This window comes from Sphaerodactylus townsendi, linkage group LG09 (genome assembly GCF_021028975.2).
Source record: "Sphaerodactylus townsendi isolate TG3544 linkage group LG09, MPM_Stown_v2.3, whole genome shotgun sequence".
Classification (NCBI taxonomy): Eukaryota; Metazoa; Chordata; class Lepidosauria; order Squamata; family Sphaerodactylidae; genus Sphaerodactylus; species Sphaerodactylus townsendi.
In genome coordinates this window covers 13,089,296-13,116,860 of record NC_059433.1, presented here as the reverse complement: position 1 = coordinate 13,116,860, position 27,565 = coordinate 13,089,296, and the positions used below count along the sequence as shown (strand labels likewise).

General features: G+C 44.9%; 1 protein-coding gene across 2 annotated transcripts in view; it reads right to left on the bottom strand.

The window, feature by feature from the left end:
• The window catches only part of LOC125439157 (cadherin-6), a 59,997-nt gene that overhangs the window by 28,229 nt on the left and 4,203 nt on the right, over nucleotides 1-27,565 (bottom strand). For both annotated transcript variants that reach the window (XM_048508082.1, XM_048508084.1), the window contains exons 2-4: nucleotides 24,782-24,949; nucleotides 18,143-18,330; nucleotides 6,778-7,031 (exon numbers count right to left, since the gene is read on the bottom strand). In XM_048508082.1, coding sequence (XP_048364039.1) covers nucleotides 6,778-7,031; nucleotides 18,143-18,330; nucleotides 24,782-24,923 — 584 coding nt within the window. In that variant the 5' untranslated portion in view covers nucleotides 24,924-24,949. The remainder of the gene's footprint in view (nucleotides 1-6,777; nucleotides 7,032-18,142; nucleotides 18,331-24,781; nucleotides 24,950-27,565) is intronic.

Here is a 27,565-nt window from a genome sequence, read left to right as displayed (position 1 = left end):
TTTAATTATTTTATAGTAATTCTTTTGCTCTGTGAGGTACTTGGAGCAGGTATTTGCAAATCTGGAATATAAATTCTATAAACAAATAAAAGTGTTAGGCTTCGTGGTACAGAACCAACACGGTGCAGTGATTAAGAGTGGTGGACTCCAATCTGGAGAACAGGGTTCAGTTCTCCACTCCTCCACATGCACGGTGGACTCTTATCTGGTGAACTGGATTTGTTTCCCTGCTCCTACACATGAAACCTGCTGGGTGACCTTGGGCTAGTCACAGTTCTCTCCGAACTCTCTCAGCCCCACCTGCCTCACAAGGTGTCTGTTGTGGGGAGAAGAAGGGAAATGAGTTTGTAAGCAGCACTGAGATTCCTTACAAGAGAGAAAGCCAGGGCATACACCCAAATTCTTTCTCCTCCTCTTTTTCATCACCTTCTTCGTGTTAGAGTAATAGGCCTTCTTATCCCCCAGCCTATTGAACAGCCACTTCTGAAAGGACAAAGGGCTCTGGTATGGTTGCCAGCTCTGGGTTGGGAAACACCTGGAGCTTTTGGGGTGGAGCCTGGGGAGGATGGGGTTTGGGAAACAGAGGGACCCCCAGAAGGTATAATGCCATATAGTCTGACCTCCAAAGTGGCCATTTTCTCCAGGTGAACAATCTCTATCACCTGGAGATCAGTTGCAATACCAGTAGCAGGAAGTCTCCAACTACTACCTAAGGTTGACAACCCTAGGTTGATGGATTCTCCTGGTTCCTCTCCTGCCAATTGAATTACACTATAAAATGGGGGTTTAAGGTAAGGTGACCAGATGGGGGCGCCCCAGAAGGCAGTGCTCCTGCGGCCGCGGGTGCGGGAGGCTGCCGCACTGCCTTGCGCCCCAGAAGGCAGTGTGGCAGCCTTCCAAAAATCGGGACACTTCAAAAAACCCGTGGGACGCAGGACAAATTGTTTTAAGGCGGGACTGTCCCGCCAAAAGCGGGACGTCTGGTCAGCCTAGTTTAAGGCTTTGTTTTGCCGCTTCTGGCAATCTTCCTGTGCAGGAGAGAGCAGAGTTCATCTCCCATCTTACTTGAGGATACCACTGCCAGGCCATCTTTAGAAATTAGTGAAAGGGATGTGGGCAGGGATATGGAGGGAGCATGACACCAGCTGTAGTGTCATGTCACTTCTGGTAAAAAGTGGTATATCTGGTTTTATCATAGTTTTTTCCATGAATCCCTAGAGCTACCCTCTGCCACTTCCAGTTTTTTTTACCAGAAGTGATGTGACATCACAACTGATGTCATGGTTTTTAATTTTTTACTCTTAATAATAATAATAATAATAATAAGCCTTTATTTGGCATAACCTGAGATAAAAGGTACACAAATACAAAGGTTTAAGATAGATTGAATCACTTGGTATATCTCTCGACTCGCTTTTCCCGCTATCTAGTTCAGAATCCTACAACTTGTTAAAACAAAAATTGTTGGGAAGCGAATGGATTAATTTATTTAGGGCTGCTATGAAAACTTGTTCACCCTTACATCTTTCAATACCCCTATATCAAAACAGGATGGCTCCCTATTTGTATTTTTTTTGATCTTCAATCCTATGCAGAGAGAAGCAAGAGCTCTACACTTGCTCAAGCTTCAATGCTTTTCCTCCCAGCCTTTATTGCGTGGTAGATTTAACAACTTGGAAATGAGAGAAAGGGTATGCTCTTGTGGTGAACAACAAATTGAAACATTGGCACATCAACTGCTTTTCTGCCCTAAATTTGCTAATATCAGATCAAAATATTCCAATATTCTTTCTAGGATATCTAGTGAAATGGGAGAATCAGGTAGACTCCCTTTCCTTCTGGACAATTCTGACAATGAAACTTGTGAATTGGTAGCACGATTTATACTGGAGGTGATGCACAATCGATTTTTTACTCTTGCTGCTACTTAGAGTGGTGGTAGGCGATGGACGGGGGAGGGTCAGGGGATTGCCCACCCCTACTTGGGGATCAACAATACCTAAGCAGTATCCCCTTCTTTTATATGACTTCTAATGGGTCTCCACTTTAATATTAATTTCATGGGGAAGCATAGCTGATCCAGAAACACTGAACACGCTGAATCGTTTGCAGAGGAGAAAGTTAACACAGCACTAATAGGCAACATTGCAGCTTGTCAAAATCTTGATTTAAAAACAAGAGAGAGAGAGAGAGAGAGAGAGAGAGAGAGAGAAAGAGAGAGAGAGAGAGAGTAGTTAAAACATATTTTAATTATATCATTAACCCTCACCTAGAAAGGTGAGGGTTAATAGACTATCCTAGCGTCCCTTTCATTTTATTTAAGTAGGCTCTGGTCTCTTTTGATCAAGGGCTTGCTAACAATGTTGAATTTGTGGGGACTTTGACTTCACGGATCACAAAGACTATTAAGAATTAAGTCGACAACATCAAACTCGTTTTTTTACATTTCTTTAATGAAATTACTGGGGCGTATATGTCAGATTTGGAGCCGATTCCCCTCAAACCCTGGGAAAACAACAAGCTAGAAGGTTAATAAACATACGTAGACACTGCAGAAATGCTTCACATTAATATTGATGCGAGAAGAGAAAGGATCTCGGGCCAAAGTTGGCAAAGATCTAAGGAGAAACATTGAAGGGGGGAGGGGGGTAAATCCCCCCTATTTTTTTACCATTATCCAGCCTTACAGCTGAATTCTGAACCTACTACAGCTTTTAAACCATTTCTTTTTCAGGGGAGGGGCACATAAATCTGACTGCAGCAATGTAAGTCTGGTGTGGGCAGATCCAGCTATGCCGGGGACAAACTATTAGGTTTGGGTGCTGTGTGGTTTCCAGGCTGTATGGCCGTGTTCTAGCAGCATTCTCTCCTGACGTTTCACCTGCATCTGTGGCTGGCATCTTCCTAATAAATTATTAGGTTCCTTCTTCCCACGGTTCAATGGCATGCAGATCTGCAGTTTGGCAAGTGTGGGAAGAAAGCGGGTAGCCAAGCTGTCCTTGCACATTGTAGCGGCACATGGCAGCGCTGCTTTGGCCGAATTGCGTCCTCCAACACGAGGTCTTAATGCGACTAGAGCATCGTTGGCGCCAGGAGTGGAAACTGTCAACTCCAGTATTGTGAGAACTGCACACCAGGGCATGAACCAAAATGCATTTATTCATCTGAAATGTCAACCAGAGCCCAAGCAGACAAGGGGAATCAGCAACTAAAATGTTATCCAATTGACAAATGTACGTGTCGTTCTATCGGCTCGTGCCAAAGGCAGATTTTTACAAATCCTGCCTCTCGAAAACCTTCTCCTAATTGGTTCCTTAAAGACGGCATCTCTTTGTCGAAGGCAACTGCAGGTCATGAAGACTGTTGGGGGGTCACGAAGGAATGCCTGCGCGAATCCTCCCCTCCCCTCCCCGCTAAGCACGTTCATAATTACAAAATGAAGTGTTGTTTAATGGGAGATCAAAGGGTTTTCAAAAGTGACACCGCCGCCAGCTTCAGTGTTGTTTTGCAACGATACAGCCACGGAGGGAAGGAAAAGGAGGGTTTTCAATGCAACGTCAAATGTCTAAAGGTTTTATTTCTAACTGTCAGGGAAGCCTGACATACAAGTGACAAGTAGTGCATATAGTGTTCTAATTGCATCTTCCCCTGAGCTCAGAGGGAACGTCTGAGTTAGTGTTTACACTCCTGATAGGCTCTGTGTGTGTCTGTGAGCGGGGGGAGCACAAATGTCAAGGCAATACAGCCCTGATCTGTCTACATGGATATGGGAAGATCCTAGGAGACTTTGCTACAGAAAAGGTCCTTTTGAATAAGTCCTAACTGCAGGCTTGTAGGTTGGGGGGGGGGGGTAACATAGTCCCCCTTTCTCTCCCGTCTTTGACTTTCTCCCCTCCTTGATCTTGCGTTCTGCTTCTAGGTGCATGACTGGAGGCCAAGTTTTTGTGATTTGTTGTTGCAATTCTTCTTTGGCATCCTTCTCAAGTGGTTAAAGTCTCCATTGCTTCTGTCCTCTTCTAGCCTTCTGTTTGCCACAACCTGCACTCCTCCGACTTTACCACCTGAGCTTCTGGAAGACCTTCCGAAAAAAATAATTATGCTGTCCCTTTGTCGCACCTTATGCGATTCGGAGCTCTGTGCAGGGATACTAGTCCTTCTTAAAGTCTTTCTGCGAAGCCTGGGAGTTAACCCTTTCCTCCTCATCTTCAAGGACCACTGAGCCCAAAGACATCACTGCATCGGCTCACATTCAAACCTTATTGCTCTTGGCTTTTCTCCTCCTCTGGACTCCCCAGTCGGTTGGAATCTGTCAGTCCCTTGAGTCGGGGACCAGTTATATCACTCTGCAAATGGTCGTGTCTATACTTCATTAAGTCTCCACATCTGGATTTCAATTTTTCGCATGCCAGCTTAGATTCTTACAGGCAGAGGTGGGATCCAGCAGGTTCTCACCAGTTCCCGAGAGTGGGTTACTAATTATTTGTGTGTGCCAAGAGGGGGTTGCTAATTGGGTCTGCTTTTCCGTTAGAAATTCCATTCAGTCCAAAAATCATCAAGTCCTGTTGTTTCCCATGTGGCTGGTTAGCGAAGGTAGAAAACGGGACAATTCTCCCTGTTGGGCTGTTTTAAAAACATGTTTTAGAAATATGGTGAAGTTCCTTGTTTAAGGAAAGTATCCTCCTTTTGATTTCTAGAAACAAAATTAGGTATTTGAAAGTATGAAGTATTTGACAGGCAGTCAATTAGAGGAGAAGTCGTTGTTTCTGTTGGCCGTAGACGATAGGACTTGCTGTAATGAGTTTAAATTATGGACAGAAAGATACCAGCTGGAAATTAGGAAACTTTTTTTTATACAGTAAGAGTTTTTACGGTAACAGAGAAATTATTAACGCCCCGCCCCCGGAATGCCCGGCCACGCCCCCGTCGTGCCCCGCCCAGCCCCATTGGCGCTACGCCACTGCTTGAATCCCACCACCATGGGAACCGGTTACTAAAATTTTTGGATCCCACCACTGCTTACAGGGTTTGAACCATTTTGTGATGCTTTCTGCTGCTTACACATGGGCTTGCCATATGTCTCGCCTGAACGACTGCACCATCCCTCCTCTTTTGTTACCAGAATTTTGAAAACATTGTGTTTATCCCCCACATTCACTCCAGACATCATACAATTATTCTGCTAGGAGAGAAGAAGAGGTTGGAGTTGTACCCCCCCCCCTTTCTCTCCTGCAAGGATTCTCAAAAGATGTAAGCTTTTGCAATGGCGGCTTCCCTTCCTGTACACACCATAAGACACCCTTGTAGAGGTAGGGTGGGGCTGAGAAAGTTGCTAGAGAGAGCTGGGAAGGGAGCCCAGGATCACATCAGCGGGCTTCATGTCTGTGGGGGATTGGGGAGAAGAAAAAAGAGCACTGGTTTGAGATCCTCTGGAAACTACATCACTGGAAGTGGTAGCAGTTTTATGCTTTCCTGCCATTTGAAGAGAAGGAACCTGAGGGGAGGGAGTGAGGGGTGGCATGCAAGAGAGGGGAGGGGGAGGGTCCCCGGCATCTGGACATGGCCCAACCTACCCTAGCAGAGGGAGGGGGAGGGGTGCCATGTAAGAAAAGGGAGGGGAGGGAGGAGTGGCACGCAAGGGAGAGGAGGAAGGAGGAGGGGGTTAGCTGCCAAAACGTAGATACGTAGATTTAACTACTAAGACCATGGTCGCATCATCGTAGCTTTGAAAATAGCAGTTAAATTTTTTAAAAGGCGCACTTCTCCCCTCCGTGACTCTGCGCATGGCCAAAACACAGCTCTTGATTGGCTGAATGGGAGAGTTGCTGTGGTCGATTCCCCACTGTCTAGTTTCCAACTGAATTTGACCTAGGTTCATGGAAAAAGCTGTACCTCAGAACTGGAACCAGAAATTCCAGCTCTGAGGAGAGCAGAACTGAAACGAACCCAGGTCGAACTCAGCAGCAGTGGGGAGTTGCTGGGACGAACCTAGGTCAAACCTAGGTCGACTCTGCCAGTGGGGAATTGCCCAGAGTTCAATTCACCTGGAGAAAATGGCTGCTTTGGAAAGTGGAATCTATGGCATCATACCCCATTGTAATTCCTCTCAATGCCAAACCCTACCCTCCTCAGGCTCCACCCACAAAATCTCCGGGCATTTCCCATCCAAGATCTGGCAACCCTACTCACAGTCTGGTACTTGTGAAGATTCAATGGAGCAAGAGAGAATGATCTTGTAAACTATTCTAGGTCTCCATTGGGGATAAAAGAGGGATATAAACATCTGAATAAATAATAATATATATTATTTTCTGTCATATATTTTGGGCTCCCTGCTTTATGCTAGTTTTGCTGGCTTCAGGAGCCAGACGAAGGCCTTAGAATTGAATGGGAATTAAGTACTTAACCATCTCCTTCAGTCTCAAGATCATAAGCAGTGCCAAACGCGCTCTGAATTACACCCCACTATCCATTCGCCTTCATTTATTTCTCAAATTAATAACGTTTCCCCAAGAGTACTCCTAATCTACACTCCAATAAAGGAAGCCCAAATTTACATTTTGTTTTTAATAAATTGGAAACGTCCCCTTTACGGTTATATTTACCTCTGGTTAAAGCTATGATTAACGTGCAAAGAGAATAAAAAAAACGAATCGCACAGAATATATCCAGAAATTAAAACACAGACTCAGTTGCATCATTCTCAAGAGAGTCACAATTTGTAAAAACCACCATATGTTCGGAAGGTAACCGATAAAAGCAGAAATAGTCTGTGCTCACTTGATAGGATTCTTGGCGATGTCTGGGTCCCGGGCAGTGAGGGTTCCTATGACAGTGTTTATCTGGACGTCTTCTTTCACTTCAAGCACATACGCTGGTCTGCTGAACACTGGAGGCTCGTCGACATCCTCCACCAGAACCCTGACCGTAGTGGCATCTTTGAATGGTCCAAGATAGACAAATCTCGGGTCCACGCGAGGGTTTGCGGCCTCAACTTTCAGGGTAAACTGTCTTTTCTTTTCGAAATCCAGGGGCTGAAAAGAGAAAGTCTACATGTCAAGGAAAGCTCAAGGATTTTCCCAGTGAAGCTTGACATTGAAAGAAGCACCAAGTTGCCTTGACGGATTTCATTTGTACGATTCAAAACACACATCTGTGGGATCTACATGGGGTCTTTCCTAACTGCTCACCGTCCTTTGCCCTCATTTGGTTGGTGTCTACCATGGGCTGGCCTATGTAAGATAATGCAGGGCTGGCCTATGTAAGATAATGTTAGCGAACCCAGCAGAGCTTCAGAAAGTGCACAGGAATGCCTGCGCCATCTGTCCCCTCCTGGGCTCACACGTACGCCCATCACGAGATCCCCCAGACACCCGGGTCACAAGATACCTGAATGTGGATTCGACCCAGACAGGAACGTTTCTCCCTGCACGTACGCAGCCCTCCACCGAGTCATGAATTGCGCAACTTTCTCCCGCTCTCCTGCCTTCCCCAAACCCTTAATAAAGGTGCCAGGGACCCCAGCTCGGCAGACTAGCCAGACTATCCAGACTATCCAGATCAGCTAGATGCACCGCTGGTTTCTCTCCACCAGTTTCCTGATATCGCTGCGTCTCGCCTATTCCTTGCGTCGCCGTAACAACTTCAAGATAACTCACTGGTTTGAATACCAGCCATCTACAGCAGTCAGTGGGTGTTTTATAAAGCACTTTTTTTTGCAGGCACAGAAGGAGTAAAACAGGAGGCTAACTAGCTGTGGCTGGCGGTCCCCATTCAGGCTGGCAGATCGCAAAACCTGCAGGCCTAGGCGAGAACCATTGTTGAGCTCTACGTTCAGTAGTGTTGCGGGGCTGAGATTGGCAACCACCGTGTGAATTAAATGGAGATCAGTGCCCACAGTACAACACAGTAGAAATCACACTGAAGGAGGCTCGTAGCAATTGCTGTCTACTTTCAGAGGAAGTATTTAATATCAGTATAATATGTGTCCAAATCCTAAATTCCATGACGTTTTGCAGCAGCCGGAATTTTCAGAGCAGACTGCAGCCCCTGATGGTTTCAAATCATTCCCGTTCATACAAACCGTTGCTCAGACGTACGGAATTTTTGTCCCACCAGCCTTGAAGTTCATATGAGACCAGCACACATCCGAGTTCCAGTTAGCTGAGTAGACTTTCATCGTATTACACAAGATCTTTGCTTTGCATTACGCAGGATTTTTTTTACTAGTGTTATACCTTGTGGTACTGCTGTATTGTTATGTATTTGGACAAATATTATTCTTATAACAAAGACTTTGTCTGAAAGTAGACAGCAATTGCCATGAGTCTTCTTCAGTGTAATTTCTATTGTGCTGAGATTGGCAACCAACAGGAAAGTCATCTGGAAGGGCTGTGATGGGATGTCCTTGGCAACTTAGTGATATTGCTTCCAGTACCATTGTAGATTTTGCCCTGAATTCATGCCGGACGTGATGTCACAGTGTGGCTGGTGAAAAGAACCACCATCTGCACCCAGCTGAGCAGTGGTAGTTAGGAGCTTTCCCCACTGACAGAGTTGAACTGGTTTCTACCTAGGTTCACCTCAGTGAATCCCCACTGCCACCGAGCTCAACATTGTTTTGTCTCAGTTCCCCACCCCCAGAACTGCGACATCGCCTTATCGCCATGTTATTACCGCCAGACACTGCACTTTTCTGCCGGGAACAAAGCGTCGATGCAGCTTCAAAGTGGGGAAGCATCAAAACGACACCTCATCCGTTCAACCAATCACAAAGCCATGCTTTTATTGGCGTTAATTGCCAGAGCTAGGAGGAGAGTCATGAAGGGCAGAAAAGCGCATGTAACTGTAAACTGTAAAAACTGTTAAAAAAAAAAAAAAGAAACGCTCCCGTTTCCTGCCGTAACACAAGCGCCAATCACGATCGAGGAGCGAAACAGGCACCAAGATGATCCTGCCCACTTAGCTTGCAGGTTCCAGGGAATGGCCAACTCCAGTTAGCACAATGAGGGACAGCCTGGAATTGCCCTCCACTGAAGGGAACTGAGTCAACCTTAGCTCCCTTCTGTAGTGGGGAAAGCCCCTTACAGAGAGTGAGGCTCCGGAATCTCCTACCAAAGTGGGAGATCTTGTTTCCCTGCCCCTGGGCCTTCCTTTATAGGAGGCCTAACTCTAGGAATCATACACATACTTTGAAATCTACTACATAATAGCAGTTGCAGGGCACCCCACCCTCCACAAAAAAAAAAATCACCAGTCACCAAAAATCATGTTTCCCACTTGCATACAGGTATCTCTTTCAGATGAAGACTTCAGAAAATTTGAGTGCATTTCCCTAGCTGTTTATGAGGGGGCTCTTCTGGATATGTTTCTAATCCCATGTGTGCAGGGACAACACAAGTGTGTTGGAAAAGTCACATGACTTGTGTGTCACTGACAGAGCACATGGCTTTTCTGTATACCAGTCGAGCAGTCACATAGCTACCCCGGGGCGGGCCCCCTGCACTGTTGGGCGTCATGTGTGGGGCAGAAAATCACTCCCACACCCTTCCCACTTTGACCCACCTGGCCCGGCAGAAGCTGCTGCCCAGCCCCGCCCCACCAGCTAAGCCCCACAGCCTGGTGCAGCCTGGCGGGGTTGGGCAGCCGCTCTTTCCAGCTGGTGAAACTAAAGAAAACGTGGGGGTGGAGGATGCCCCCTGTACTCCTTCCCCCCTGCCCCCACACTTACTTTAGTTCAGCTGGGGGCCCAGCTAGGCCGCTGAACGAAGGTAAGTGGGGGTGGGGGTGGCCCCACGGAGAGGGGGCTGTGCACCATTTTGCCCCAAGTGCCCTTTCCCCACCACGCCACTGCAATCAAGGTTCAATTTCTCACATATTTACTTAAAATCATCGTGGGTTGGAATGCCTGGAACTGTCTCTATTGCTTATACAAATTCCTTACTTTACTTTGTGAATGCCCTGCTTCTGAAGTAAAATTACCAGGTTGAATGAAGTGTTGAGAATCACTATGTCTCTTTTCTGACAGATAATTCCAAAGAATGATCTAAGAAATCATTTAAATTTTTGAAGAGGATACCCAGTGGTTTCTTCTAATTTTTGTTTCTTGATTTGAAGGTTTGTAGTAGAAGACAGCTGATATGAGAAATGAAATGCTATTTGGGGAAACTCTCCACGTCCAAAACTCAGATTACAGCCCTTCTGAGAAAGTGTGATATTGTGGGGAAACAGGCTTTCTGTCATCAATACATCCCATCTTGCATATTTTAAAAAGATGGTGAACTCAAAAGCAAGATTTGGATATCCACCAAATAAAGTTTAGATACACTACTGAAGGCGGCTGTCTTTCAGAAACCAACACTTCTCAGGCGTTTTTGCCAAACAGTGTTGCCTTCTCACTGTTCCTGCTATAACAGATAACCTTCCTTTGCAAATAAGAAAACAAATTGTTCACTTTTTGATTGTGGTTCCTTTCCTTCTAAAATACCTCACAGAAAATGGGGCCACTTCTGTCTGTTAGATATTGGCTGTTCCTCACTTTGAAACGGCTGTAGGGCATAATGTAGAGAGTTCTGGTATATAATGGAAGTCAGGCTACTATTGAATATAATATGTGTGAAGTCTCAGATAAGCTGGCAAAGTGGAATGTCAGTGAAGTGTAAACGCCGTTGTGTTGCAAGACAAGTGAAGAAAGAATCATCGTTTTGTTAACTCAGTTGCTGGCTAATGAAACAGTGAGGGTCAAGGAAGGTCTTTAAAGCTACCCAAAGATGCCTGTTCAATAGGTATTGATAGCTAGATTTTTCTTTAATGAGAACTGGATTCTAGTGGTTATTGAGCTGATGTTCCCTTGAACGGGCAGTCTCCAATTTGCTTGAGAGACTTAGCTGGAAACAGGGAGCGAGAGGGGGGAACTGCGACCTATGACCTATGTATACCAGCATAGTCCTGAGTGAAAACTTTCAAATGCGCAGGCAGTTGCATAATTAAAAGACGGTTTTAGCAAAGACTAAAAACAACGAACACACACAGCATAGAAGGGCTGATTAAGCGAAAAAGGAGGAAGCAGGCCAGGGTTTCAGGGATGGGTGGTAGTTACAGCAGCAGAAGCAGCAGTGGCGTAGGAGGTTAAGAGCTCGTGTATCTAATCTGGAGGAACCGGGTTTGATTCCCCGCTCTGCCGCTTGAGCTGTGGAGGCTTATCTGGGGAATTCAGATTAGCCTGTGCACTCCCACACATGCCAGCTGGGTGACCTTGGGCTAGTCACAGCTTCTCGGAGCTCTCTCAGCCCCACCTACCTCACAGGGTGTTTGTTGTGAGGGGGGAAGGGCAAGGAGATTGTCAGCCCCTTTGAGTCTGCAGGAGAGAAAGGGGGGATATAAATCCAAACTCCTCTTCTTCTTCTTCTTCTTCTTACCAGACTTGAAGGGACTTTCAGGAAAAGCAACACTGAAAAGGAAAATGACCAGTGTTTCCAGGAGCAAAAAGAAGAGCCCTCATCAAGTGGGGGGATACAAACACAGATCCAAGACTCACGCCCTCACCCACATACATACATACACAATGTATGGCCAAAGAACCATTCCACAAAATTGGTCCTGAGCAGTATGAGGTAAGCTGACAGGAAATCTGTAGAAAAAGAATTGATTGCTTTTCCAGGGTTTCCGCCAAAGATAGGAGAGGCTTGCTGAGTCGTCAGGACCCAAAAAATTGTGTGGACTATTCTGTTGAATACTGATTGATTTCTGGGATGGGTGCAGGTAGGGTCTGTTCGGAGAACTGATCGTCACAGTGGGGATTAGCTAGCCCCATTTTCCAGGTGGGCACATCTTAGGGCCAAGTTCGGCTGCCAATTGCCTTCCTGGCCAGACTCAACACCCAAGATAGAGTCCAACTCTTTGAGAGATATTCATTTTATGGCGAGCAGGGTCTTGCTCCTTTTCCAGTCTTTGGCTCTCATGCAGTGGTGGGATCCAAAAATTTTAGTAACAGGGTTCCCATGGTGGTGCCAATGGGACTGGGCGGGGCACGGCAGGGGTGTGGCCAGGCATTTCGGGGCGGGGCATTAATAATTTCTCTGTTACTGTAAAAAAAACTCTTACTGTAAAAAAAAAGTTCCTAATTTCCAGCTGGTATCTTTCTGTCCATAATTTAAACTCATTATAGCAAGTCCTATCGTCTGCTGCCAACAGAAACAACTACTTCTCCTCTCATTGACTGCCTGTCAAATACTTAATACTTTCAAATACTTAATTTTGTTTCTAGAAATCAAAAGAAGGATACTTTCCTTAAACAAGGAACTTTACCATATTACTAAAACATGTTTTTAAAACAGCCGAACAGGGAGAATTATCCCGTTTTCTGCCTTCGCTAACCAGCCACATAGGAAACAACAGGACTTGATGATTTTTGGACCTAATGGAATTTCTAACGGAAAAGCAGACCCAATTAGTAACCCCCTCTCGGCACACACAAATAATTAGTAACCCCCTCTTGGGAACTGGTGACAACCTGCTGGATCCCACCTCTGTTCTCATGTCTTTGTGGCACCCTTTGGCAGGAGGAGGGGGTCTGACTGCTTACACTAGGACAGTCCACATGCTTGAACAGGGGTCAGAGAAGCTGCTGATCGTAGCAGTGCCGTTGATAAGAGAGAAATGTGTAATGAATACTGTAGCTGGTTGGCTGAAGGATGTGGGGGAGCTCTGGTAGGAGTCTACACACTGCAGTGTTCCCCATAACATGCCAAGAATTCTGGTATGGAAAAGAAGCAAAACTGCTACTGAATATAATATGACACTATGGTATACAACAATAGAATGTGAAGCAATAATCATTTTTACAGTTGCATTAACAACTTTCCATATATAGATTAGTTTGATGTCGTCGTTAGAATGAGAGATTAAAATCTGGGACTTGGAATCAAATGACGACACTGGCATGAAGCTGGCTGGGTGATGTAACCCTGCCCTGTATACCCTGCCTTATGAAATATTGGATTTCATATTGTTTCTCATGCTATGTGCTGCAAAATGTCAGTTTCCTTGTTTGTATGGGTGGATAGCAGAGTGTCCAAGCTGAAAGCAAGCTTAAGGCAAAACAATCTGTGTGCAAATCTATGAGTTACTCCAGGCAACATTATCTGGACATCTCATAACAAGGACATGCATCTTTGATTGTCTCACCCTGCCAGAGTACTCTGTTAGCATAATGGAGTCTGTAGAACTCCTGAGCACCACACTTCGCTAAGCTGTTTCTCTGGAAGTCCCTGACACTGTGCCTTTCAGAAAACATTTCTCAAACAATTGCTGCTTCCTTGCATTTCCCCCACCTTGCAGATACAATCTCCCTAACAACAAGATCTCGTCCTAAATCACTCAAGCCTCAGCTAAATTTAAATACTTAAGGCAGAGAAGTACCTCTGCATAAAGTCTTTCAGAGCTACTGATGTAATCTAGGACCAATTGGCCCCATTGTCCCGGGAAGTAGATCAATACATAGAGCTGCTAGTTAGCTCAGCCCTGCAATCAGCATAGAGACAAGAAACGAAACGTAATGCAAAGGGTCTCTTTTCCCGCCAAACCAGCGATCCACCCTATAAAAGTCCTGCACACCTTAAGCTCATTGCTAACCTGAACCTCCCTTAGTCTTGTTGGTGTGAGACACGAATTCATCCTTCACCTGGATTCAGATGCTGGTCATTTGAATCCTTGCCTTCTCTAAGATCTTCTTCAGCTGAATTTAGGTAAGGTATGACCCCCTGCTTCCCCAAATCCCATTCTATCTTCCCACCTATCTTTTCCTCCCTATTTATATACTTAGGAACTGTGTGTATGTGCCTTAACGTCTCACTGTGTGATTGTTTGCAACCAAAACTTATATAAAAATATTTAAACTGCAATTTGGTCTTTTGTGAATTCTCTGCAGATACGTTTCAAGCCGTTTCTGGTATACATAGTCTAAAAAGATCCCTACCCAGCCTGTCTCTAGCATTGCCAAGCCGAGTTATTTTCCCCATTGCTACTTTAAGATATTTGTGCGCTGTTACACTCTTAGCAGCTGGTGGAGATTCCTTAGAAATAAGTTTACAACCTGTGAAAGCTGGGTAACAGTGACTTTGGCCCAGCCAGGGTCCCTCACTCTAAAGTAACTGAAAACATTGTTTGCAGGCTAAAATGGGGAAAGAAGAGCTACCCTGAGCTACTTGAAGGGGTTATAAGTACAACAGACAGACAGACAGACAGACAGACAGACAGACAGACAGACAGACAGACAGACAGACAGACAGACAGACAGACAGACAGACAGACAGACAGACAGACAGACAGACAGACAGACAGACAGACAGACAGACAGACGTGGAAGTCAGTTTTTAATATTCTGTCACACACATTCAAGTCAGCGGAGGACAGGGAGCTGTCTCTATTGGTAGCAGAGGACTCACAATGATGGGTATAAATTATGCGCAGAAAGATACTGGCTGGATATTAGGTTTTTTTTTTTTACAGTAAGAGTTCAGTAGAGTTCAGTAGAGAATCAGCTGCCCACAGAAGCTGTAAGCACCCTCCTCGCTGGAAGTCTTCAAGCAGTGGCTGGACTAGCCAGAGATGCTTTAGGATGATCCTGTATTGAGCAGGGTGATCAATGGTTCTATGATATTCTATGGTTCTATGATCAAGACACTGTTATGGGAAACAGATGCGGTTTTGCAGACTAGCACAGGAGTACTTGCTTGCTCTCCCATAATCTGGGGGGAAATTCACGAGGAAGCAGAGGCTGCAGCAGCTGCCCTGGACGTTGCTATTGCTGGGGGAAGTGGAGAACCGCATGCAAGGCACTACATCTTGTCACAATTAAAGTTGACTACATCATGCAATCTTGAGGGTACATCACAAACGCTTAGAAGGATTTAGGTGGATAGCCCCCTCCCCTCATTTTAATTCCATGGGCTATCAGAAAGCTGGCTGAAGCATTTCTTTTTTTCCGGAGCCACACACAAAGATGAATAGAAGAGGACTGATATCATGATCAATTACGACGAGGCATTTCCGTATGAACTAGTAATGATGGGTATTATTCTGCTGTCCACAGGCAAAATGTGTTGCTGAGAATCTACTCAACATCTCTTTCGTGTCGACTAAGCTCGGAACGATGCCGGCTGATACCCGTAACCTTATCAAGCTTGCCAGATAAGTTGCTCACAAATGAAATTAAGGAAACTGTTTCTGACAACAGAGGTGCCATATAATTAGATGATGCCTTCCATAATCTAATAAGGCAGTGTTCTTTGAAAAAAAAACGAGAGAAACGGGGAGGAAATTCATGTTAATAAAATTATTAATTGCATTACCACATTACCTGGGAAAAATGTGGGAATGGGATACAAAATTTCCTCAACATTATGTAGAAGGGCATTAACATGTAAAATGACACAATGGCAGTGGCCATTTCTTGGGCTGATGGAGAGGTTGCCCAATAAATGTTTATAAACGTATCTTTCAGGTAGTGTGGAATGTAAATGAAGCCAAAGGGCCATTTAGTATACAATATGTGCATTGTACAGTAGAACAGATGCAATGTGAAGTAGTAACAGTAATGACAGATAAGTGGACTTAACATAGTTTTTTCTTATGCAACATCTTGCACAAGCTGGCTAAAATGTTTTCAGAACATTTTCAGTCACCGCCTTTACCGTGATGTTTGTCCACATTCACCCCGTCCAAATGTTTCATGACTCCTGTGAGGGTTTTTCTCCTTTTAGGGGGATTATTTGTGGAAGCGATGCTTCATAGTCTTAGGCTCATTCCGCACATGCAGAATAATGCACTTTCAAACTGCTTTCAATGCTCTTTGAAGCTGTGCGGAATGGCAAAATCCACTTGCAAACAGTTGTGAAAGTGGTTTGAAAACGCATTATTCTGCGTGTGCGGAAGGGGCCTCTGAGTCTGTTGTAATTGTAGGTTTACTTGTGACTAAATTTACCCGCATGCAAGAGAAACTGCCGCCACAAAATAATTTGATTAATGTAATTGTGAGTTTACTTGTGAGTCAATTTACCCACAGGGAGAGAGGAGTGAGAAAAACCACCAATAACTATAGTAAATAAAAAGACAAGGGCGAAAGATCAACTCAGGGACAGGAAAAAATGGAACTGAGGGGGAAGTTGAGCTAGGCCACAGACGTGTAGAAAATGGCAGTGGGAAAGACAGAACATTTTCAAAATGATCACTGAGGCCCCTTCCGCACATGCAAAATAATGCGTTTTCAAACCACTTTCACAACTGTTTGCAAGTGGATTTTGCCATTCTGCACAGCTTCAAAGAGCGCTGAAAGCAGTTTGAAAGTGCATTATTCTGCATGTAAGAAGATGGCTTGGAAACATTTCAAACAAAATAATAGTTATAAAACATTTTCATGCTGGAACTGAAATGTTTCCAAAACCAAAGGGTGAAAAACTGTGGAGCTCCACAGAGGACACATTTCATTTCCTGCTTGGAAGTGTTTTAAAAGTTGTGTGTGGAAAGGGCTCTTGTGTGACACCTAGAATTTTCCTTCCTATTTATTATAGTTCCTAGAAACTGGCGGCATAAAATCTTGTGCCAGCAGATACACAATTAGGGAGACAATAAGTCTGACTTGGTGTAAGCAGCTACACTAGATTTTGACTTTATTTTTTTGTTTGTACCAGACCTCTTGGGTGACAGCAAATCTTGCACGAATGTCGACTATTCTATCAAATTCTAAAATGATCAAGAGGGAAAATCTAGGATGACATTATTCAGACAGAAGCACATGTCGTTTTTAATGGCTAGTATCATCAAAGCCTATCGTACTCTGCCTTCACTACTTCCCATAAAAATGAATGACATTTTGTAATATGCTGAACATTGCTTAGCATTTAGGTAATGCTTTCGAAAGTGGTTCTCATTCTTTTTGGCATAGTAACCCACAAGTCCAAATTTATTTTGTAAGGAGACCCATCTGACTTCTGGGGATATTTACCAGCCTCAGAGTGGGTAGGAGATGATATCAAAGGGCGATTCTGCACATGAGTAAAATAGGTTCGACCCAGTTCCCTGAGAAAGGTACTGACCTAGGTCGAAGCCATTGTTGTTCCCCACGGCAACCAGCTTGATCCCAGCTCAGAGGGCGGAATCATCCTGTGCCTCTTCGCTGCTCCGTTCCGATTGGCTACTGTTCTACAGCCATGTTCCGTCTATCCCCACACACGTTATTAAAAAAACTGCCACAGGAATGGAGGGATGAAGGTGGTGTTTTTTGATTGGCCAGCTGTACGCATGCCCGAAACACTCAGCTGTGATTGGCTGAATGGGGGACTCCTGGCACCAGAGATTCCGCACTTTACTGGAATCGAGCTGAGTTTGAGCGATGTTCCCTGAAAAAGTAGTAGTTCCCAACTGGAGTCAGAAATTTGACCGTTACACGGGCGAAGCTGGTACTAAACCACATCGATCCCAGTGGTTGCACGGAGCACTTAGGTCGAACGCAGCTCGAACTTCGGTTGATAACGCAAGTGCGGAATCGACCAAAGAGTATTCTCTGCCCCTCGCTCCAAGGTTCCCCTTCGGGGGGTTCTTTCATAGCTCAGCTCTTCCTCAGCCTCTATTCAGAAGGCTTCTGTGGTCTGCAATGCAGCTATGTCATTTCTGATGTGCACTGAAAGTGGTCTCATGATTTTACTTGTGCGTGAGAATGCTCTGATATTTGCGCAAGCCATTTTTACCATAGAGTTTTACCCAAATACCAGAGTGTCCCCAGTGACGTGATGATGTCACTTCAGTGTGCAGTGGAAGGGACATTGCTACATTGCTGATATCAGAAGTATAAGGTTTAGTTTCCTGCTGCTGCTAACAACCACCCCTCCCTGACAGTTGAACAGTGCGAGGGAGAAGGGCCCCAAAGTGGGGAGTCCCCTGCCAGGCACCTGGCAACCATACGCAGTGGTGGCTTTGGGCTGGTCTCCTCTGAGGTGTGAAACATACTCAAAATGCTACTTTCGCTGCATTATGATCACATCTTGGTCAAGACAAGGGACATTAAACCTGAGAGAAAATGAGCATGGTGAGTAAGGATACGTTGGCACCAAATGACACATAAGTTACAGCAATGATGAAGGCTAAATACCTTTTTGACCGTCAGAATGCCTTCCTGAGTTTCCTTGTCTGTGATTACGCCAAACATTTCCAAGCCATCCCCTTCAGTGATGCTGTATTTCATCTCTGCGTTTTCACCCACGTCGGCATCTGTCGCTTTGATCCTGCCGATCGGGGCATCCGGTGGTGTCGACTCTGCAACTCTGAACTGGTAAGCACCTACGGGTACACACAGTTTGTTTTTGCTAAACAAAGGTTTATAATTCTCCACTTAGTCATGTTGCTAGATCAGTGCACCTTCATACTTTGACTGAGATATTCCTGTTTCATTATAACATAAATAAAACCTTATTTAAACAAGTGCCCATTAATTATTTCCTCGTGTTGTGGCAACATATATAAAGAGTCCTTATAGCTCCATTCAAGGTGTGTGTGTGTACCCACTGGGGGGAGTAGTGTACTGCTGCGGCAGCAGATTTTCCCTCCTCAGGGCACGTGCCCTAGAGGAGGGGCAAATCTAGCACCATGGGGCCCTAGCAGTTCCCCTCGGTGGTGGGATGTGGTACCGAACGTGGTGGCAGTGACCCTGTGACCCCTGGTGCTGTATCAGGGGTTGTCAGGGGGCGTGGCCAGGGGAAGAGCCAACATTAGTTGCCTCCCTCCTGGCAACAGTGGTCTGTCCTTAGACTTGCACTGTCAAAAAGGTTGGCGTAAGTTCATTCTATTCTATTCTATTCTATTCTATTCTATTCTATTCTATTCTATTCTATTCTATTCTATTCTATTCTATTAAGCTCAAAGAAGGCTTCCTGGGGGCAGGGAGACTTTTTCATATTGCAAGCCCCCCCCCCCCCCAAGCTGCTGGGAAGCTTCCACGGGTGCTGGGCCCCTGGGATGGGGCCCAGTTCCACCGACTAATCGACTTCTTGTACCAGAAGCAGATTGAGGCATTTGTAGAACACTGATCATCATCATCATCATCAACCTTTTTATTGGCATAAGTTTAAAATACAACAGGGAGGTTGAGGAAAATCAAGTTAAAATAAGTAGGTTCAGACATTTCCTGCAGTTAAAACCATAAATAAATAAGTGAACTAAAATCTGTGGCGAATCTGCTGTGCCAGCGCCAGGAATTTGGCAACGTCTAGGGATCTCTGAGGAGACTGGTCACAAAGCAGAAAGAAGGATTTGACCTTGTCTGGTGAGTTGGCATAGTTCTCAGTGTATGGGTCTATAGATTGTCTTCTAGATGATGTATATAGTTCGCAATCTAGGAGGATGTGCTCGATTGTTTCAATGGCTTTTTGTGAGCAGGGACACGTTCTTTGTTGGTATGGGATCTGGAGAAATCTGCCACTCAGGACTGCTGAAGGTAGGGCTTTCAGTCGGGCTAGCATTAAGGTACGTCGGAGATATGGTGAAGATACATTGTAAAAGTACCTTGGTAGCCCTTGGTAGCCTGATCTGTTTCATACCCACCTGCTGGAGCCTTCAAGCTTCCAAATTCTGATTGGCATTGAGTGGGCTTTGCAGAACCCAAGCTGGGAAATGCCTTTATGCTCGCCCAGTGCCTAATTCAAACACAGCCTAATTCACATAGGCAGCAAACCTTTTGAAGGCATTCCCCCCGCCCCCCCGCACCCTACAGCTGTCCTAGAATTTCTTTCTTGATAATGGATAGCCTCCCCGCATTGAACCGTGCATCACACAACCAAGCACAAAGCCCTTCTTACAAACCTACTGCACTGTAAATAACTCCAAGGCATTGCCGAGAGGATCTTTGATCACTGCGCATCTCCTTTGTTGTTTCAGAGCTTGTGAGAAGCCTGCAGTCAGAGATATGTCATTTTCTCTTTGGGACATGGATGTCGGAGCCTCACAATATGGCCTTAGTGATGTCAATGGGAGTTTTCTGCTACCCTCACCCCCCGGCAGAAGTTTGCCCTATATTTTGTTCCCTGAATGGAGAGGAATGAAATGTTAACACACAAAGCTTGGCTTGAGTGGGATTCCCAGAATCCCCTTCCTTGAAGAGAAGAAAGAACAAAACATTGTGTCTACTAGCATTTGCTTTGAGTGCCTTTGTGGTCTACAAGAAGGCTAGGGAACAGGGCCTTTTCCGTAGTAGCAGCCACATTTTCTTCCACGTTCTCCTCTGTGAAGCCTGAGAGTGAACAGGCCTCCAGGTGATAAGGTTAGTTCTCTTGTGCCACACTATCCTTTTGTGCTGAAGTAAGGATGTTGAACTGAATTTCTGGCTCCTTGTGGCCTTGTTGAAAAGACCAACAGGCAGACAGATAGACAGACAGACAGAGAAATAAAGAAGAAGAAGAAGAAGAAGAAGAAGAAGAAGAAGAAGAAGAAGAAGAAGAAGAAGAAGAAGAAGAAGAAGAAGAAGAGTTTGGATTTATATCCCCCCTTTCTCTCCTGTAGGAGACTCAAAGGGGCTTACAATCTCCTTGCCCTTCCCCCCTCACAACAAACACCCTGTGAGGTGGGTCGGGCTGAGAGAGCTCAGAAGAGCTGTGACTAGCCCAAGGTCACCCAGCTGGCGTGTGTGAGAGTGCACAGGCTAATCTGAATTCCCCAGATAAGCCTCCACAGCTCAGGCGGCAGAGCTGGGAATCAAACCCGGTTCCTCCAGATTAGATACACGAGCTCTTAACCTCCTACGCCACTGCTGCTCCTAATCTTCTCTTTGATATGCAAGTTGCCTTAAGTAGGGAAGATCATCCCTACCCTAAAATGACACTGTAGGCTAAAAAGAGTTCCTTCTTAATATTTCCTCATTGCAAAACATTTTTTTAAAAGAATCTTGATTTGGATAAACTAAGAAAAACGAGATAGCCCAAAATCTCATTCAGAACAACTAGTTACTATAAAGTAGACACAAATAACGAGGGTCTAATGAACAGAGCGTAACAAGGGGGAAGAATGTAATCCAATTTTCACTTAATTGATTTTACTGCAAGTTCTTCTGACCCTTTTAAATAACACTTTACAGTAACACAGGCAATAAACAGAGCAAAGGAGAAACCGGCGAAGGAGTCACTAACAATGGTCAATGGCTGTAAGCATATGGCAACTAACCAGCATATTTAAAGGGATGAATATTAAAGGTTGTTTTTCACCTCTAGAGCAAAGAAGCAAGCTGATACTATCCAAAACTAGGGGTCTGCTTTGAAATCTGTGTTCTCTATCACAGAAGCCCAAATTCAACATTAGGAATAGCTGGATGTTCTAGCTGCTATAAATTTGCACCATTTCCCTTGTTTATTCTGCTTCTACCTCCTGTGGGGAGTACCCAGATGCTACAGAGTGTGCCAAAACCATGCCTGATTTCTCCGTTTCAAGCATATGTTTGCAACAGTAAAGGTCAACATGTATTTTTCAAAGTGAAAGCTGACAGAATGAGGGGAGCTGAGTTCTGCACATGTACAAAAAATCTGTGCTTAACATTCCCTCTGAGGTAGAAACACACTAACTTCTCCATAAGGTTCCCAGCTGTGGGTTGGGAAAAATTTGGAAGATTTGGGGGAAGGAGCTTGAGAGTGTCAGGGTTTGGGGAGGGGCAGGACCAGCGGTGTAGCTGCCGCAGGGACATCCAGGGACAAACGCCCCAGGCGCCCCCGTGGGAGTCATGTGGGGGTGGAAAAATCGCCCCGCCTACACTTCTGGGAAGGAGGAGGGGTATGACTGGGCCTTGGTGCGAAATGTGCGGGCCGCCCGGGCCAGGGTCTGTTTGAGTGGCATGTGCAGGTCATGCTAAGGCCCAGCCATGCCCCTCCTTTTTTCCAGACCCTGGTGAGAACTACACTTCCCAGGAGACCTTGCGAGCCCCCCCCCCCCCACCAGGGAGGCCTCTGCAGGAGTTGGGCCTTGCAAAGTCTCCTGGGAAGTGTAGTTCCCACCAGGCTGCTTTTTTAGCTGGCTGAACTCAGGTAAGTGGGGGGGGGGCATTGAGGTGGGGCACCATGGGGAGCACCATTTTGCTCTGGGTGCCATTTCCCTCCCATGCCACTGGGCAGGACCAGATATATAATATCAGAGTCTACCACCAGTCATTTTGTCCAGGTGAACTGAAGATTCGTTGCAATCCATTGTATAAAAAAAGAGTACCTGAATAGAATTGTCACATAAATCACCTTGATGTATATGTGTTTTATTTTTTTAATAATTTTCACTAGCATCATGTCACTAACTGTTAGTATACATGCATATTTTTCAAACAATATTCTGAAGGCATACAAATATATCTTGGTGTGGCACTTCTAGGTCCTGATGCAAGCCAGTTACTTTAGCACATAGGTGTCAAACTCGCGCCCCTCCAGATGTTATGGACTGCAGTTCCCATCATCCCCTGCCAGCTGGCAGGGGATGATGGGAACTGTAGTCCATAACATCTGGAGGGCCACAAGTTTGACACCTGTGCTTTAGCATTTCACACAAAGACTTATTCAATGGACCTTCTTAAGTAAATATATACAACATCAGAAAATTGTGCCTTGATCTTGTGTAAATTAGTAACAGATGTTATCTAATCATTTTCCAAATAAGAATGGGAGCCCTAGCATACCCTCTGTGAGGAATCTTGACAACAGAAAACTTGTGTCTCAAATCTTCTGATTTTCAAATGAGGGATGGGAGACAATATAGTAATCTGTTCATTAATTTTACTAACTTTTTCTATGTCAGAATTAATGTTAACAAAGTATTTATTATTGCTTTTATTAATTTATAACCAGAATAGGATAATCTTTTGACTTTTAAAATGTAATTGTTAGATAATCCTAGACCTTGAAAATGTGTTTGTTTAATGAAACTTGATTTGAATAGTGTCATTAATATTTTTGTATTTGCTGTTCTTATACAGAGTTTAAACATCCTGAATGCAAGATATTGGGGTAAAATACTGAGTGTGTCCATCAGGCAATTTACATTCTGTAGAGCATAAACTTCAGTTCTTTTTATTTAAGTCTTTGGGAGCTTTGGCACAATTTTCTCATATTGTATTCATTTACTTAAGATGGTCCCGTGAATAAACCTTTGTGAAAAACGCTGAAGTAACCAGCTTGCCTCAGGACCCAGGTGTGCCACACCAAGACGTCTTAAGAAATTGAAGGCAGACCTTATTATAAGACATATTTGTATACCTATAAAAGCATGGTTTAGAGATTATGTATGTAAACTAAGAATTAGTGACATGATTGTGAAAATTATCACAAAATATATTATTTATTTATTATTTAGACTTTTATACCGCCCCATTCCCGAGGGGCTCCGGGCGGTGTACAACATAAAAATCTCAATACAGTTATACATATAATTGCTAAAACCTTTAAAACAGCAGTAAAAATAATAAGAGGGCGCCCCACTTAAAATCCTTAGTTTTTTAAATCCTCCCCAAGGAGGGAGGGACGGCGAGTCCCATTAGATGAAAAAGGGCCCAGATGTAAAGAGCCTGGGTGGGGGCACACTACAGCTACGGCTGGTCTCTCCAAAGGTCCCAAGGAACAACTCAGTCTTACAGGCCCTGTATGGAGACTTCCGGCTAAGATCCCTCGCGAGGAAGGCCCGGACAGCTGGAGAGGAAGAGTGTTCCACTCAGGCCGAGCCAGAAGTCAAAGAAGCTGGCCCTGGCCCGCGTGGAGGCCAGCTGCATCATTGAGGGGTCAAGGACCACCAGTAGATTGGCCTCCACCGAACGGAGAGGCCGTGTAGGGACATATGGGGTGATGCGGTCTCGAAGATACGAGGGTCCCAGGCCGCGTAAGGCCTTAAGGGTTGTTGAGGACCTTTGGGAGAAAATAGTGTTTAGATGAACCTTTGGGAACTCTGCGCAACACAATACATGAAAGGAGCGATTGCTGGGCAATTGCTGGCATTAGGGCAGACGGTCTGGTTCTAGCTTCTCCAGAAACTTCTGGAGACCTTCTGTCTGACAGGCAAACTGATTTGAGTTTTTTTTTTTTACCCACTAGCTCTGATACAACCCAGGACAGGGTCAGTAATGTGTGTGTCAGCTGTTCGGCTTTTAGAAGCTGCCTTTCCATTTTTTCATCCCTTCATTCTCTAGATTTTCACTTTCACTTTTTCTCAGTGTTCTCTTTTTTGGGTGCTTTTTGTATTTTTTCTTTCTTCTATATTATTATTCTCTTTCTTGTGCTTTCTTTTTTTCTGTTCTCTGTTATGCTTTGTAAAAATAATATATTTTTAAAAATAAATATATTAAAGGTTTCATTTTTTAAAATTTCAATTGTATTTGTACCCCGCCCTACCCCCGAAGGGCTCAGAGTAGCTAACAATACAGCGGCAATACATTCCAACAATTGAACAAAATACATAATAACAATAGTAAATACATATGGCTAAATAAGCTAATTCCAGATTAGCTTCCAGGTTGTTTATATACACACAGGTGATTTATGAGACAATTCCATTCAGGGGCCCTTTTTTGCACAACTTCATTATAATCAGTAGCCTTCAAGTTGTGGTACTCCATTTTTGTGTTTGTCTTACAACTGGAAGCAGGCAACCCTACTTCTCCGCCAAAAAAAAAAAAACAATTTTCACTCTTATCAGGATATGGTCTACTAAGGACCACAGTGTTTGACTGAAGAAATGATCACAAGGTTTACTAAATAAGGCATAACCATTAAATTTTCCATACTTTGGGGGAAGCGAGGTGGGTTGTCATTGACATCGGTCAGCGTAATGTTCACTGTGGTGGTTCCTGACAATCCACCCATCTGGCCTCCCATGTCCTTGGCTTGGATGACCACTTGGTATTGCTCTCGGTTTTCTCGATCCATATTCAGCAAAGCTGTTTTGATGATGCCTGGGAATGAAAAAATGAAGGATTCCATTGAATTTTTGCCTGAAATACATTAAATAGATAACATGCAAAATATCTCAAGGAACGGTGGGTAGAAAGTGCTTCCAAGGCTCAGTCGACTTCTGGCTACCCCTCAAGGGATTTTCAAGGCAAGATATGAGCAAAGGTGGTTTGCCAATTACTGTGTCTACATAGTGATCCTGGACTCCCATGGTGGTCTCCCATCTAAGTATTCACCAGGGCCAATCCTGCTTAGTGGTGGTCACAAACTGCTGCCAAGTCACAGCTGACTTATGGCAACCTCATAGGTTTTTAGGGCAAGAGAATGTTTGGAGGTGCTTTGCCATTGCCAGCCTCCATGTGGGCTGAGAAAACTGAGACTGGCCCAAAGCCACCCAGGAGATGTCATGTGGAGAAGTAGGGAACTAGTTCTCCAGCCTAGACAACCCACCCAGGCAGTGGTGGGATCCAAACATGGTGGGATTCACACTGTGGCGTAGTGCCAATGGGGCTGGGTGGGGCACGACGGGGGCGTGGCCGGGCATTCCGGGGGCAGGGGATTCCTGGGCGGGGCTGTGGCAAGGATGAAGCTGCTGCGCCGGTCCTCGGGTGGGAAATGAACGCACGCAGGCACAGGCTGCCACGCACGCTGGTGCACCTCCTGCTAAACTGCTTCAAGTTCTGTGCGCTACTGCTGAGAGGAAGGGCATAACTAAGGCAAAAATCACGTGGCAAAATCACCAATGAGTGACCCCCTCTCGGCACACACAAATAATTAGTAACCTACTCTCAGGAACCTGTGAGAACCTGCTGGATCCCACCTCTGCACCCAGGTCTCCAGACTAGAGTCTGCCACCTTCAACCACAATACCACGTTGGCTGTCGAGCTGCCAAGATCTGAAGAGATGGTGCTAGTTTGAGCCATCCAGGTCAGGGCATCTGAAGGAATATCTCCTCCTTCTACATGAACCTCCCTGAAACTATTTCCTTTATCAAGCAATTTCATAACTGTTATGTGGCTTTGCTTTGACTAAACCATACTGTTCGTGAAAGAATCAGGATGGGGGCCTCTTTGCTTGAGCACGAGCTCCAGCAGAAGAAAAATAAACTCAGTCCCTGAATTCAGCAACTTCAACCTGAAATTTCCGAAGCCATGTTTAGTGATAGAGAATGCTCGCGGGAATGTTTGAAAAGCTAAGATGGCAGCAAGGAGCAGCTGGCATCAAGCAAGATGTGGGTGCAGCCACAACTGGACAGTAACGAGGAAGGACCCAAGAGGTGAAGAAAATTAGGGAAGAGTCAAAGGCACAAGGATGTCATCAGCCCTATAAAGGATGGACCGAACATGGACCAGGCAAGAATTCTGCCTCCCATCCCCAATGGAACTCCATGCTTGACCATTCCTGGCATATAAAACGGTTTACTTTGTTTAGTTACTAAATTAGACACCTTGTCCTTCCCCGGCCAAAGCTGGGCTCAGGGCAGCTTATAAACATAGCTTAAAAATATATCAACTTTGCCATAAAATCAATTTCTATGACAATATTTAAGCCATTAAAACATTAAAATACAAGATATGTATAATCCAAGATGGTGATTAACTGGGTATCCACAATGTATCCATCCATGTCCCATCATAAAATCAGTTGCTATTCAGGTGAGGGAAGAAGAACATGGTAGGATGAAATGGACTCATGGCCAAAGACTTGGTAGAACTTTTCTGTTTTGCAGGCCCTGTGGAACTGATTAGGATCTCACAGGGCCCTGGTGTTAGATGACAATGAGCCCCATTGGCCAAACAATCCCTGGCTCTGGTTGAGGTCAGTTGCATGTTCTTTGGGCCAGGGACCACCAAGAAGTTCCTACTAGAGGAACAAATTGTCCTCTGTGGGCATTATGGGGAGATACAGTACCAAAGATACAAGGTGAGGAAGAAGTACGAATGAGGTCAACTTAGGATGCATAAATTATTTCAACAAAACTATATTTTGTCTAAAATACCTTTTCCCTGTGTCTTTCTGTTCACAGCTTAGTATGGGTTTATGGGGCCCAGCTAGGGCTGCTAGGTCCACCCCCTGGCCACTGATGTCAGATGAGGGAAGGGTTACCAGGTCTAGGTTGAGGAACTCCTGGAGACTTGAAAGTGGAGCCTGGGAAGGACTGGGACCTCAGTGGAGTATAATGTCAACAGACTCCATTCTCCAAAGCAGCCATTTTCTCCAAGAGAACTGATCTCTGTACAGTAGAACCTCGGTTATCAATTTGTCAATTTTGGTTTTCGTCGATCATTGCCAGCTGTTTTTTGCCTCGGTTTTTGTTGGTCGCCTCGGATTTCGTCGGCGGGCTGATGAAATTCGCTGCGACTTTTTCAGTAAATTTGCTGCGTGGTTTGCGTTGCGCCTGCGCAGAATGCGTAGCCTCGGTTTTTGTCGGTTTTTGTTTTTGTCGGGTGCTGCCGAACGGATTACCGACGAAAACCGAGGTTCCACTGTAGTCTGAAGATGAATTGCAATCGTAATTCCAAAAGATCTCCAGGTCCCCCTTGGAGGCTGGCAGCCTCAGGTCTGTTTTAGAGCCTGATCAGCCCAGTGTGTGTATATGGGTGTGGAGGGTTTAAAG